General features: G+C 38.3%; 1 protein-coding gene across 1 annotated transcript in view; it reads right to left on the bottom strand.

Annotated features, from left to right (window-relative positions):
• Window positions 1–3,321: 3,321 nt before the first annotated feature.
• Window positions 3,322–14,792, bottom strand: part of LOC118405049 (neprilysin-like) — a 29,053-nt gene continuing 17,582 nt past the window's right edge. Inside the window, exons 14-22 of the mRNA XM_035804449.1 lie at window positions 12,435–12,538; window positions 12,042–12,100; window positions 9,946–9,997; window positions 9,471–9,538; window positions 8,875–9,014; window positions 6,110–6,175; window positions 5,568–5,663; window positions 5,041–5,117; window positions 3,322–4,279 (exon numbers count right to left, since the gene is read on the bottom strand). Coding sequence (XP_035660342.1) covers window positions 4,180–4,279; window positions 5,041–5,117; window positions 5,568–5,663; window positions 6,110–6,175; window positions 8,875–9,014; window positions 9,471–9,538; window positions 9,946–9,997; window positions 12,042–12,100; window positions 12,435–12,538 — 762 coding nt within the window. The 3' untranslated portion in view covers window positions 3,322–4,179. The remainder of the gene's footprint in view (window positions 4,280–5,040; window positions 5,118–5,567; window positions 5,664–6,109; window positions 6,176–8,874; window positions 9,015–9,470; window positions 9,539–9,945; window positions 9,998–12,041; window positions 12,101–12,434; window positions 12,539–14,792) is intronic.

The raw sequence follows: 14,792 nt of genomic DNA, 5'->3' as shown, positions 1-14,792 counted from the left end.
TGTGCCTATGATATATCTTGATTACATACACGTATAATACATCAATATGATTATAAGGATTATCAAAGATACCTTTATAATTACAGTTTTGTCAGATACAATGTTCCCATTGACAAAGCTTTGATAAAATAATTACAGTGGTATATCATCGCACCATGTTCTTATTGGTAACATAAAATATCTATTTATGAAATTATATCTGCTAAAGAGAACAAATACAACTAAATCCCAATATAGCAGCAAATGCATTTACCTGCAGGGTGAAATAAGCAAAATAAAGACAATATATGTCTTTTTATTTCCCGGCGTCAAGAAAATCATTATTCAATCTATTAGCTTTACAATTGTTACTTTGTAATTTATATTTTTAATATGCGTGAATTAGATAATAAAACAACAGAATAACACGCTTAGAAGAATTAACGCTAAAATATTCCGAGTTACAATGTCTTCAAAGCACACATAACCTAAAGTGACTTTTCCTGGGACTCTTTGAAATGGCAGAAAGACGGATCTAAAACGAAAACACATTTAACACTTCGGAAAATCGATGGTGGCACACAAATATGCTGCCAGCTTCTGCCCCATGAAGAAGATAAAAAGAATCCCTGGTAATTTTCCTACCACCACCACATAAGCTAACGCAGATAAGAATGAGATATACCCGACAACTAAAGGTTAGGGGACCTTATTGTCTATGCAAACACTGTATAAGGTCCGAAAAGGTTATTGAAGGCTATGCTGGTACCTACGTGTATATTATACCAATGGGACAACGGAAAAATCATCAATAGATACCCATTTCTTCTAAAAGCCTCACATAAGTCACACAACCCGATTTTAGACAAATCTTCGAAAGACGCGGTCAATTTAAAGATAAACTGGGTTAAATTGAGATGAAGAAGTAGACTGGATGTATTGGAAATAGAGATGAGGAATGTGCCCTAGATAGGGTTTGACTGTTGGGGTCAAAGCAATTTTCTTGTCTGCTCCGATATCTCAAACTAAAGTAGTCTAAAGTGCATAGTTTTGTTATCAGACTGACCTGTGTGACCATGCCATGGCTGTAGTGGTTGATTTAAGGGTTTCTTTCCAGCAGAGCTGCAGAGATAGACTTTTTGCAACCTTTATTTTTATTCAGAACGACGTTTTGGTGGATTAGACTGCCAAATGTTAGCAACCCCATTTGGCTCCTCTACTGAGAGACTTGTTATGTTGGTTGACTTCAACCTCAAAAATTAAAGGTGAAGATTATTTGTGAAAAATTGTTCATGATTCATAAATATCTTTATTTCGACATGTAATTAACGATTCATTTTGTAAGCTGTATATAGGAAAGTTAATATTAAGAAAAGGGTATGAAAAAAGTCAAATGCACTGACAATAGACTGTTTTGAAACTAATATGATTACATAATAGTTCCTCTTTGAAATCTAGTTAAGAACTTTTTGTGCCAGCCAACTTTTTAAATGTCACGATTTCCAGCAATATTACTTTGAAATCTCAATTCCTTCTACATGAGGTTTTCTGCCCCGCAATTATGATTTCGTATAACAAAAACAAAATCAGGAATGCACACCTTAATCTACGTATTTCCTGCTATATCATCACTGATTCCTCGCGCTCAGTACCTGTCTCCCACACACAACTCACACCAAATCCCTTCTTAACTTCAAGAGTTGTCCTCTTCTCAAATCCACCAACCAACACTGATGGGAACGCAACCTCCTTGCCTCAGATAATAAGTTTCATAACAAAACTGGCAACGTGACATTTAGAGTCTTCCCAAAAGATCTAGGGTTCAGACTTGCAGATGAGTAGCAATGAGCTGGTTGATGAAGAGTTGTCCGCAGTTCCAGATCTTCGTTAATCACAGCTATAAGGGACGTCTCTTCGGGAAGGCTGTGGTTACGACCTGGAGGGTCTGTAAGCCCCAGAGACCTGGTCTCCTCATGACCTAATCTCAGACTATCCATTACGTGAAATAGGGTTCGTGCGCGACTTCCGGGGACTCTTAGATTGGGAGTGTCTGCACAGAGCTATATAGTCATGATACCAACTGTCACTTTTCACATTTTTTTCCAGATAGAAACCTCGGCAAAACATGGTGCAATGTCATTTACGTGTTCGAAACGTAGAATTTCTTCTTTGGATATAGCCCTAAAGACATGGAAACTGTCACTGTGATTTTTCACACTTTTTTCACTGTAGAAATCAATTGTAAAACATGGTATGGCACAATGCCATTTACGTGTTCGAAACGTAGAATCGTTTCTTTGGATGCTGTCTCGTGGTCATAGAAAGTCGTTACTGTGATTTTTCACACTTTTTCAGAGGTAGAAAACCTGATAGGACACGGGATGGTACAATATCATAATAGTCATAAAAATGATTTTTCATATTTTTTACGCGTTAGAAACCTGGCAAAACATGGTACAATGTCATTTACGTGTTCGAAACGTAGAATTTCTTCTTTGGATATAGTCCCAAAGACATAGAAACTGTCACTGTGATTTTCCACAATTTTTCCAATGTAGAAACCATTTGGTAAAACATGGTTTGGTACAATGCCATATAACGTTACGTGTTTAAAACGTAGAATTTCAACATTGGACGCTGTCTCAAAGTCATGAAAAGCTGTGACTGTGATTATTTCCACACTTTTTCCGCGGCAGAAATCCGTTAAGGTATGGTACAATGGCATTTACGTGTTTGAAACAAATATAGATTCTGCTTTCGATACTGCCCCATAGACATAAAACTGTCACTGTGATTCTGTTACACTTTGTTTGAGGTTATCATAACAGAGCTTCCTATACTTTTCCGAGGCAGAAATTTGGTATGGCCTAGTATGGCACAATGTCATTTACGTGTTGGAAAGGTAGAATTTCTAAATTGTATGCTGTCTTATAGTCATAAAAATGTTAATGTGATTCTGTTACACTTTTCCACAGAATAATCTAGGGGAAGTCTAGTACATCCAGCACGATGTCACAATGAATGTTTGAACCGTCGAATTTCTTATTTGGATGACGTCCTGTACTCATCAAAACTGTCAGTGTGATTTCGTCACGCTTTTCCATAGAAGAAGTCTGTTACAATATCATTAACATGTCTGTAGCGCAGTATTCCTTGTTTGTATGCTGCCCCATAGCCAAAAGAAGTGTCACTGCAATTTTGTCACACCGCGGTAGAAACCAGTTTGATACTGGTACATGCGGCGCAATGCAATCTACGGGTTTAAAACGTATGTAGGTTAAAAAATAACAAGCGTGCCAAAACAACTGACTTTAAATGATTATCATGACACCATTGCCGTCTGTGCAATATTGATTTATTCTGGATGATAAGTGTTTCCATGAAACTAGGGATAAACGTATGTTCGACACAATTGTCTCACGTAATCTTAATGTGAATGGTACAATACAGTGATGCCTGCTACAATACAGTGATACGTGCTTTAAATGAGTGAAAAAAATAGCGTAAGAAATTGAATCATTGGTTACAATAGGCATAAATACTTGAAACAATTGTTAAAGAAGCACTATCCACATACATATATCCTAGAAAACAAGTGCATCTATAACAAGGTCTAAGTGTAAGTACCAAAACAAACCTGACATCACTGTGTGTGTGTGTAGCCATAAGCCATTCTGGATCTCTACAACACCATTGGACCCGATCGTAATCATACTTCCAATTCTTTTCATCAAATATCGTATTACACCAATTTCACCTTACAAGTTTCCACAATGTAATATCCACATCATGCAGGCTTATACCAAAATGATTAAAACAAACATACTTTGAATGGCACCGCCAGCGACCGTGTGGGTGTAGCCATGGCCACGAGTCTTCCTTCATGTCTACAACATTGCACCAAAGAAAAACTGATGTTCTCCAATTCTTCAAGTATCCTTTTACACCATTTCTCCTTACGTCTTTGTAGGCTAACATTCTATACTAAATAACTGCAGACACACACAAAAACAAAATTAACAAACACACTAACCGATTTAATTAACTCCAGGTAAGGAGGCAAATATGGGTAGAGACGTAAGAAAAATGTTCATTGTATTGCTGCCCCTACGGCTGTTGTGGCTCTGGGCCTGCTGAGGTGAGGTGAGGTGAGGTGAGGTGAGGTGAGGTGAGGTGAGGAAGGGGAAGATCATTCCGGCTTCACCAAACGGTGCACTTCCCGCGAGGGTTCATGGGTGATCCTTCTGGGCAACTGAACACCTCGGCAAAGTCACGACTGTTGGATAAGGTGCCAATCACACTGCAAAAACAACAGAGACTGTATTATAAGGCCTTACGTATACTGAGTCTTTATTAAAGAACATCAATCTGAACAGCTGTGATGTGCTCAGAATTTCTGGACTTCTAAGGCCCAATTTCGACTAGACGGTGATCGCGCTGCGCTCGCACTGCGACCTAAATAGGATATGTGTTGCCTTTTTTTTCACACTGAATATATCATACAAAACATACACGCATGACTGAGAAGACTACACAGAAAGCGTAAACAGATTCGATTTTTTCCTAGAACGTTACAGTTCGTTGATGAATACGTCAAATTTTAGGTAGCAGATCTAGAGAGAGCGTGGCGAGAGTGGGAAGGGGGTATAACCATTGCATAAAAAGCATATAATAGTAGAAGCTTATTCACTATTTACAATATTCAATTACATCAAAACTACTACATCATTTATAATCGAAAACGTTAAAAAAAGGTATAAAAAGAGGTCAATTCACCCATCAATCAAAAGATTGCATGAGCGTATCTATCAGTACTGGAGACAACGATTGGTTGTCTGGCATTGTAAAATTACACTGACTTACAAAATGACCTGTCTAAACCCATTGGGTCGTCAAATTGCAAGTTTAGGCATGGCTTAAGGTACAAGGAAAGCCATCAATATTTCAATAATTGGTCATCTCCATCAAACTAGATGATGCTCCTACCATTAGTCTTCATAAAGACTAGAATATCTTTTTTAAATAAAAGAAAGAAAATATGAAAAATTGGACGTCACTCACCGAAACCTTCCCGGGCTGTGGTTGTCCGTGAATAGAAGCCTCTGTGCAGTCTGTTGATTAGCCTTTGCACACCAAGTCTGGATAGCAAGTCAAAAAATGTTAAGAAATAAACGTTTTTTTTATTGTTGTTGTTAGATCTATCGGCACCCATTTTAGATTTTTTTATATACAGATGAAAGGCTTGTCAATCATCCAAAACACTTAAGACATTAACGACGGGGTTTGCTGAACAATTTGAAATCTAGCTGCTTTGATATCTAATAGAATCGACGGTAATCTGTAAAATTTCGTCTTTCATAAAGGCATTATGAAACAAGTTAATCAAAATTGATACAAAATAACAAAGACGATAATTGTTTTAATCATATATGCTGGTTATATGATAGACAGAGACACATTGGACTGTCAGGATCTGCTTTAATGTCTGCCATGAAGGGCAGGTCGTACTGGTAAAAACTTTGTTTAATGTATACCTCACCGCCGGTGAAACCCTATGTTGATGGTGATATGCTGTGCGTTATGTTTACCTGTCCAAAGTTGACAAACAGTAGCTGTTCTGGGCCCAGGGATAGTCCAGGCAACATCGGTTCTGGTCCATTGGCAGCTGCCCACTTCTTGTACCCCTGTGAACCGATGTACCCACGAATCAACCTCAAAATAGTTCCTATGAATGAAACTTCTACCCCAGAGGTAGAATCAATAAATTTTGCGTTTTGTTTTTCTAATTTTCTAACGCTTTTTACTTGTTTATCATCAAACATTACCAATGCTAATTTATAACGATGCTATGATGTCATTGTTAAATGGATGTTGTTACGAGATAATGAAACGTTAACTTTTTTTCATAATTATCGTAAATGTAATTCGAAAACTATTTAAAAGTTGACACAAATTAAAGACAGTGAAAGTGCATGACCTTAACCGCAAATCAGATATATTTATTAGTAAGCATGATTTCAGAAGGAAAACAATTTCCTGTCGATTACTTAACCAAGTAAAGCTGGTACCAATTTAAGATCAACATTTCATTCATATTCAATCCCATAAAAGAATAAAGAAAGGTACGAACCCTGAAGGTTTGTTTCAGGCCACCGTTATCAGCGATGTTTTCTCCGGCAGTCAAACGACCACTAACCTGTAGGACGGTACGCCATTTAAAACTTGTAAAGTAAATTGTGAAGTCTTTATAGGAGATAAGATGCAGTGTTACGTAAGTGGTTTCCATATCAGTGCGCATCATTTGTGTGGAGGTTTACTATGGGGGTTTGTTTCAGCCCACGCCAGGAAAAGAGAAATCTACATGATTACTACTACTAGATCAGTAGCAGGACCATTGATGGAGTCCATTGATGGACCATCAGCCATCAGTGAACAGAGACGGTAGGCGCTATCCACTTCCTGGCACGTTTGACCCATTGCTGGCGTCACGTATCCGCAAAATCACGTGTTGATAAGATCACGTGTCTGTTTACGGGTTTACAGACGTGGCCCACTGAGATACTGTAAATGCAGAAATGTTCGCGGTGGATTAATGTTCGCGGTTTTCGCGGCGGCCGCTTCACCGCGAATTTAAAACCACCGCGAATATTTTTCCATGACAGTAAGAGACTACAGTGCATGGTGCTACCGCGAAATTAAAACCACCGCGAAAAGTCCATTTTCCCGCTACCGCGAAATTGAATCCCCGCGAACTTAAATGCATTTACAATATCCGTTTACCTGTTGTAGTAATACATCGTAGCCTGCTTCTTTCGTAGGTTACAGTCTTTTTTTCGGAGCGGAAGAAAAAAAAAAGGTTAAGTAAATAGTACATTAGACAATATAAGACATAAAAGACGTTGTAGTTTTTTTAATAACTTTGCAACGTGTGGCTGAAAGATAAAAAGTCGGTGGTATATATATAATGCGCTTTATTGGACTTAAGGGATTCTGACAATTACCGAGTATAACCACCATATGATTGAACCGATAGACAACAGCGAAACATTTGACACTCGGAATGGCACTTTTGCCTCCCAACCGCGCAAACCCGGCTTTCTTGTAATTTGAACAAGACGTTATCAAAAGCAGTCATCTGTGTGACCCTATCGGTTCAATTATCCAAACGACCAATGGTGGTGTCTAGAGGATAGCGAATATTGCTGTTTCAAGGTTTCCATGTTATTCAAAGCGGCAGGTACCAACATTATTGTAGTAATGGGTACGATCCAAACTACTGCCTACACAGCATGAAGAAGACAACATCAACCAATAGAGCCGCTACCTTTTACGTATACTGTACAGTTAAAGCAGCTTTTCTATGGTAAGTTGCAGTTAGGATGAAAGTAATTATTATTATCTTTTCTTATAGTTCCAGCTTATGGGGGCTTCTGTGGACTTTTCCCATTAGCTGATGGCAATAAATGTTCACTTGAAGTACTCATGGTTGCTCAACTATTGTTTTATGGTTGTACGTTAGCCCCATTTGCGTCCTATTCATTTCAATATAGATTTGGATGAAATTTGAAGTTTTAATCCATAGGTCTAAACGAAAAGTGCATCTGAAGATTCGGTGGCATAAAACAGGTTAATGAGCTGATGAAAGAAATTTGTTCGGTTGACGAGCCTAAATTGCACTAAGCCCTGGATGAAGATAATACTGGCAATGGTAATGACCTCGCTTCATTTTACGGAGCTCATGTAGTTATCCACACAATTACATCCGTCGTAAGACGTCACAGTCTGTAACGGCCACGAATAGACTACAAGTGCATAGAGAGGTAATACTGTATAGCTCACACAACATCCCTACCATACTGAAGGAGCTCGAAGTTTTGACTGCCTTTGGATTAAGATATTTTGGCATTTGCATTGATAAGAACTTGCCAGAATTTTGTGGAAACACTGCTGGTCTCTCTGTACCAATTCTTGCAGATCGAGTAGGAACGTTGTCAACTGAAAGCATTACGTTACATCCATACAAGCGACACATTAAAGTAATCTCTACCAGTCACCTCCTAAGTTGTTGGAAAAGGATAGTATGATATTGAGACACCAAGCTAATAGTCACGGGCTTAATTTGTGTATGATTTTATATAATTATATACATTTCTATTCTTCGTTTCAACAAACAGCCCGGCCGGGCCTCGCTCTGGAAATGTGAGGCTAGCCTTAACTTAATCGGGGTGTTACAAATTTGTGGTATGGTCTCTAGCTAGATGTACATGTTAGCCAATCATACAACCACCTTTGTGTTTTCTCTGGGTAAAGCGGATCTACATATTGACTGACAGCTGGTTAGCCCAGGCACGTTAAAGAACCCCCCACACGTGCGATGGTGCGGTGTGCGATGGTGCAAAATCCTTCCGTCTAGAATTGGTGATTCTTTACAAATCACCCGGACTCCAGGAAGAATAATGACATATCAGCCACTAATGGAGATCTGTATAACTATAACCAAACCAAACCAAACTAAACAAAATTAAAAACCTCAAGACGATTTTGCAGGGCCTCGCTCTAGGTATATTGTATTGGCAGCGTGCTAACGGTGGTATCTCACTGCACCAGTACACTGCGGGGGTCGTTCATTGCGGCACTGCTGTGTTATTTTCGCCTACTGTTTTACAATTTAGATATTGCGTAATACGTAAAAGTGTGACTTAGAAGACAACAAAATACACAAAACGTAAGAAAATTCGTTCTTTCTCTCTGAAATTCGTTGAGTAATCTTTCGAACCCCGCCGTGCCACATCGGTGCTCCAAGTGCAGTGAGATACCACCTTAAACCCTTGTGGAAGAATGTGTAGAAGGCAAGGAATAGAATATGACACATGATTGATTGTCGATGTGACTTACGTTAAGCTTCAAATCCCCTGTTTCAGGGTCCACGTAGTTACTGTACTGGTCGATCATGCACTGGGCCTTCTCCTTGAAACTGTCGGTGATTTCTTCGTTCCACCAGTGTTCAAGATTACCGTTCTTGTCGAACTGACGTCCTGGAAGCAGTTACGGAATATATTCTCAAAATGTTAACGTTGACAATTTACATGATGAAAAAGTCGGCAGATATTGCAAGCAAGTAGCAGATGTGGTTCTTATAATTAGAATAAGAATAGCACGTGTTTTGTCCATATATAGTATGGGTTAAGCGTAATCTATATAGAACACAACATCTTCAAAGATTGACCTTCGTCTTCCCAACACCTACTTACATAACAAATACCATTGTAATCCAAACAAAGGTTCTTGAATGTTATTACAAAATCCAGAAACACAAACACACACACACACACACACACACACAAACACACAGACAAGCACGTACAGACACATCGTAAATAAGATCTCCATTTTTCATTGAAATTCCCTGTGTAGAGCATGTGGAAATACATTTTGGATTGACTTTAAGCGCCATTACAATGTCATAATAAACGTCCCAAAAATGAAATTACCTGAATCGTCAAAGCCATGCGTGATCTCGTGGCCAATGACAGCACCGATACCTCCGAAGTTCAAATACCTGAAATACATTTAGAGATATACATACTCAAATTGTAACGAAAAATAAATCTTACTTCTCGTACATTTTTTTATTCACATATTCTAAATATTTGAGTATTTGAAAAATGTATTCATTCACAAGCTATGACTTAAACGGCAATCGAAGTTTTGTTGACAGCCTAACACCTTCCTCAGAGCATACTGACCAGGTCTACATCGCACTGCAGCTAGGTGTCGCTGCAGCAGTGTTCCAAATGCGGTTCCAAACGTTAATCATTTAAAGGATATCGTCAAACGACAATGCTAAAAGACATAACAATATTCATGTTACTACTTACTTGAGAATCCGGTCCAAAATGTGACACAGTTATAATGATCATTGATTTTACTAAAATCAAAATTATAAAAGTATGTTTGAACATTTACCAGGGATAGTCCCCATCATAGAATGGAGATCGCAAAATTCCTGCTGGAAAACCTGTGAAAACAGAAATCGATTTTCCTGCCTTGTCCTTAGCTAAACTCTTCTGCTCTTATCATTAAATGCAACCAAGCACTCTCTTCTTTAATCTTACCACTGCAACTTTAGACATTTAAGGTAGCACTTTTAATAGACTACAAGAAAATCGAACTGAATGATCCCTTTTGACTGCTTGATTAATGGCATGATATGATCAGAAGGTTGTCTGTCAAATAACCCATTCATTACAAACAATCGACATATTACCCTTTACTTTTGTGAATAATTTTAAAGGTCTGGTCATAACCTTGAATGTCCGAGGGTTTGATATAAATACATAGGTATGATCTTTCCTCTCTTTACAATCATGACAACAAAGGTCGGAATTTCTATCATTACGTGCTAAATAAGTTGTCCCACAGTCTATTGATCATATCATTATATACTGCCAAGCACTCTTACTAGAGATGAAATGTTATAATTGGGTTTGGGTCTCGACATTCAAGAAGGCTAATAAAAGGATTAGGTTGAAAGTATAAAGTTTAAAATGATATGTGTGACACCTTATGAATTAGACAGTATTTTTGAACGTTTTGCCTTCAAGTTGTTACTTCAGTACTAATAGCATGCATAAATACCACTATCTGTATATTTCCGTTGCATAACTAGCAAGTGGAAGTGGCTTGGTCTGGCACGGTCTTGTAAGACATAGTTTTCAACGAATCAGAATTTGTCATTCATCGTTGCTCTAATGCTCTATTTTTTGCCGGTGAGACGGGAGAAGCGGTTGTATGGATGCATGGATGCATGGATCGGTCACTTTAACCAAATAGCCCTTCTATACGTGCTATTGCGTAATCGCTCTGTTGGCTTAAGACGGCCCATGGACTGGAATAAAGTAGTATTTTATACATCGATCGTAACTTTTGATTGCTCGGTCGCACTACGATGAAACTTCACACAGTTTTAGTACTACTTTAAATACATTGAATACTTTTGATTTTTTCTACATGCTGGATTTTTGGTTAGAAATAAACATTTTGGTTAAAAAAAGTGTTGTTTATTTCATGAGTCTAGTCCCAGCTGGAAACAAGACTTTCAATCATGATATTCTAAAGGATGAAAGCCAACCTTAAACTTATCATTTTTATCCGAGGTTATCTTGTTTTAAATTAGGATGATATTGTTTTTTTGGGCCGAAAACATCAGAAACGACCATTTTTTTCCATTTTTCGTTGAAAATGCACCATAGTCAAAAACATTACATGATTACACAAAATAACCTCGGGCAATTTTGATAAGAAAGGGATAATAGGTAAATCTTGAGTACTAAAAAGATCAGTATTCTTATTTTGAGCTGGGACTAAAGCCTTAGATGTCATAACTTGACCGCACAGACACCCACCAAGGATAAATGGTCCTTACGGTGCCTGTTTACGTTGAAAAGTTGCAAATAACCACAGGTTCGAACGCGCGTTCGGTTCGAAATATGCAATGGAACATCATGGAACACGGTTCGAATTCGGCTGGACAAGGGAACACGCGCCCGAACTCGGACACAAATCGAGCGTGCCTGGGCCGTCTTAGCTCAACAGAGCGAGCAAGTGTGGCCGAGCGGTCTACAGCACGGTACCTATCTTCCGTAGAGCGTTTGTTCGAACCCCACTTGCTAATTTTTTTTCTTTGTTAGACAAATCTCATGTAGTGTTTTTTAAATAGAAGAAAGACCAATTCAGTAATTCGATGTTTAAAAACTCTTTTCCGTGTGATTTTGTTTAACATCCAGGCTTTTTCCAAAGTACGCACCGGCCAGCTTTCTTGTTTTAATTATGAGGCCGAACTAAGGTTCATTTTTCTATCGCTTGATGGTACTCGGATGACCTGCCTTTCTTGCCAATCTAATACCCAAATTGCAAGACTTACAGATACATGGAACAAAACGCTCAAGGTGGGAAGTTTAGAATTAATGCTTTGGAAACTAGAGTTTACCTTCATGGTCTAATCTAGTATTTACAACAAACTACTTCAAACCTGTCAGGTGAATATGACAAACGTTACTAACTGATAGAGTTTCTTGATGGAGAGTAGAATGCATTCACGACAGTAGGTACCGTTATCCACCTATGAGCGACAATAAATAAATAAGTCCATACATGGTCACTCAACAATATGGCATTTACTGTTTGAATCTGCTTACACAATAAAACAACATATACTATATAATATCAACTCGCACTTCTACAAAGCCTTTTTGACCTGTAGAAAATAAGGAGTCATTATATCATATTTCAATAAATACAGACGCAAATTTAATATATTTTGTGCTTGTCAAAGACTGTAAGTATTACACATTTAGATCCATTGTGAACGTTACTTTTGTCCAAATGTTATATTATATATAATCATATGAAGAATACCTTGCAACAAACGTTTAAAAAATGTAAAGAACCCTTACGTGTCTTTGTTGACTGGCTTCCTCAGGAAACTGAAGGTACTGTTGGAAGATGCCATCAGATAGTGCACATAGTTCTCGAAGTATTCATCTTCGTCAAACTGGAACTATTATTGGAACAACAAAATGAAGAAAAAAAGTAAAGAATTAGAAATATTTTGATCATTGACGAAGCAGTTCTCAAGTCGTTAGAATATTATAGCTCTTTCATAAAATTTGACCAGCCTTCAATTTTACATAAAACATTAACCAAATGCCAGTGTGCTCGCATAGATGAAATTGAAAATGAAACAGTTGCCAGCTGGTTTAATGACCTATTACGCTATATTTTCAGAATAGGGGTGTCTGTCTGTAACACAGTAGTGCCAAAAATAATGCTAAGGGACCGCAAATCAATTGGTTTCTTTGGGACCGAAAAACTACTGCTATACTAAATTAAGATCATCGAAAATAAATTAAGTTATGGGTACAAACACATACACAACCAATAACAGTACCCCTGTTGCAGGTTAACCTCCTTTATGGAGGTAACAACAAAACTTTGGTTTTTACTTTTACCACAGTAAAACCAGACAGTCATCTCAGGGGCCATTGGTACAAAGCTTTCCTGCAAGTCTGCAGCGACTGACAGTGAATATTAATGGACTTCTCTTCTGAAACGTTGCCAAAATCATAGCCCTTCTCTCCAAGACTTCTCTTATTCTGCCTAAGTGTCCGTTTGATTCACTCATGTAAACGACATAACTGACAGCAGTGTTATGTCTCACAGTGTGTTTTCTGGCGCTTTCTACTGGAGGGTTTCTGGAAAAGATGGGTAGGCTGGGCTAGCGGGCTGCTAACTCAAAGATTCTCCTTACAGCCGACTAGGCCCATTTTATTTTGCACTAAAATCTAACAGTGTCACAGTTTTGGTTGTATAGACACAGAAAAATTACAGTTGATTCATCCCAATGTTTGTTATCTTTATATTTGACATGAAAGTATACGTTATTACACTCAAGTGCTGATAAAAATTCAGATTTGCATAAGTATGGGAACCAATTTTGGAGGAAAAGGCCATTCTGCACTCAGGTCTCCCAACAGCTAGAAGTAAGTGGGGACCCGAAAGTGAGCACTAGCCAGGCCCGCTATCCTAGCCCATCCCATCTATTCCGGAAACCCTCTATTGGCAAAGTGTATTTTCTTGAATCATCAATGATGGCAGCCACGTAAGTTTACCGTATCTTTAACGCACCTCCCTGACAGTTCCATATACTAAACAGAAACATTACATATTAACAAGATTTAGCACTATTAAGAATCACCAATATATCATGGATACAATAAAGTCGCAGAGATAAACTACTATATATACCATATAGACGTTATATATACCTATGTATAAACTATGTATAAACCCTCAATGTGAGACCACAGTGGCATACAAATGCCATTTTCTTCTTTTATCAAACTTTAAGTAGACCGTAGCTTGCCTAGGGCAAAAGGTACAATAATTAGACGTTCTTCTGCAATACCAAGGTCACACACAAGGGGGCCCAAAATCGATATTTACCATGTGTATCAACACTTACAATTACTCCCATGCCAAATATCATCACACCCCATCCAGAGATTCTCAATAATTTTATCTTAAAACCGGACACAAAAGACAATACCTTATTACTCGTGGAGGTAAAAAGTATTTTGTATGGGTGTCTCATAGTCATGCATAGTCTGGCCCTAGCACAATTCTGCCAAGCAGTCACTTTTGATTCTTTATCACTGTTATAAATTTCCGGGATATAGTCGCTTTTGTATGGACCCCATTGTCTCAGTTGATCTCTCTGACCGCGTAGCCCGAATAATAGGATCATAGGGAATATATCACGGCACTTAAAGGATCTTTTTCTCTTTCATCAAGATCACGTTTGCTTCTTTTGCAAAGTGCGTTGTTTTAGGAAAGATTGTTTGACGATACATTCGGAGACTATGCCAATCGGAGGTATTTTATCAAGTTCAGTTTCAATGCGTCCATATTGATTCAATGGAGATATATACCGTTACATAGGAAAGTGGGTTAACCGTTCTTAGGGTGGACTGAAGAAAAAGGGCGGACAGAGATATTTTGTATTCACGGTACTGAGCATCACAAAGCTTTGCTAAGCATATTTTCTTCTTACATGAGTGGGTGAGTGATTGGGTGAGTGATTGAATGAGTGAGTTAGTAGATGGGTGAATGAATAAATGAGTGAGAGCAAGTGAGTGAGTGAGTGAGTTAGTGTGTATGAGTGAATGAATAATGAATGAATGACTGACTGGGAGACTGCATACCTGAGTGAGAGAGAGAGTGGGTGTGACTGAGTGAGTGAGTGAGTGAGTGAG

Source organism: Branchiostoma floridae, chromosome 17, assembly GCF_000003815.2.
Source record: "Branchiostoma floridae strain S238N-H82 chromosome 17, Bfl_VNyyK, whole genome shotgun sequence".
In the NCBI taxonomy this organism is placed as follows: Eukaryota; Metazoa; Chordata; class Leptocardii; order Amphioxiformes; family Branchiostomatidae; genus Branchiostoma; species Branchiostoma floridae.
Note: the sequence above shows the minus strand (reverse complement) of the source record. Positions and strands in the feature narration are given on the sequence as shown.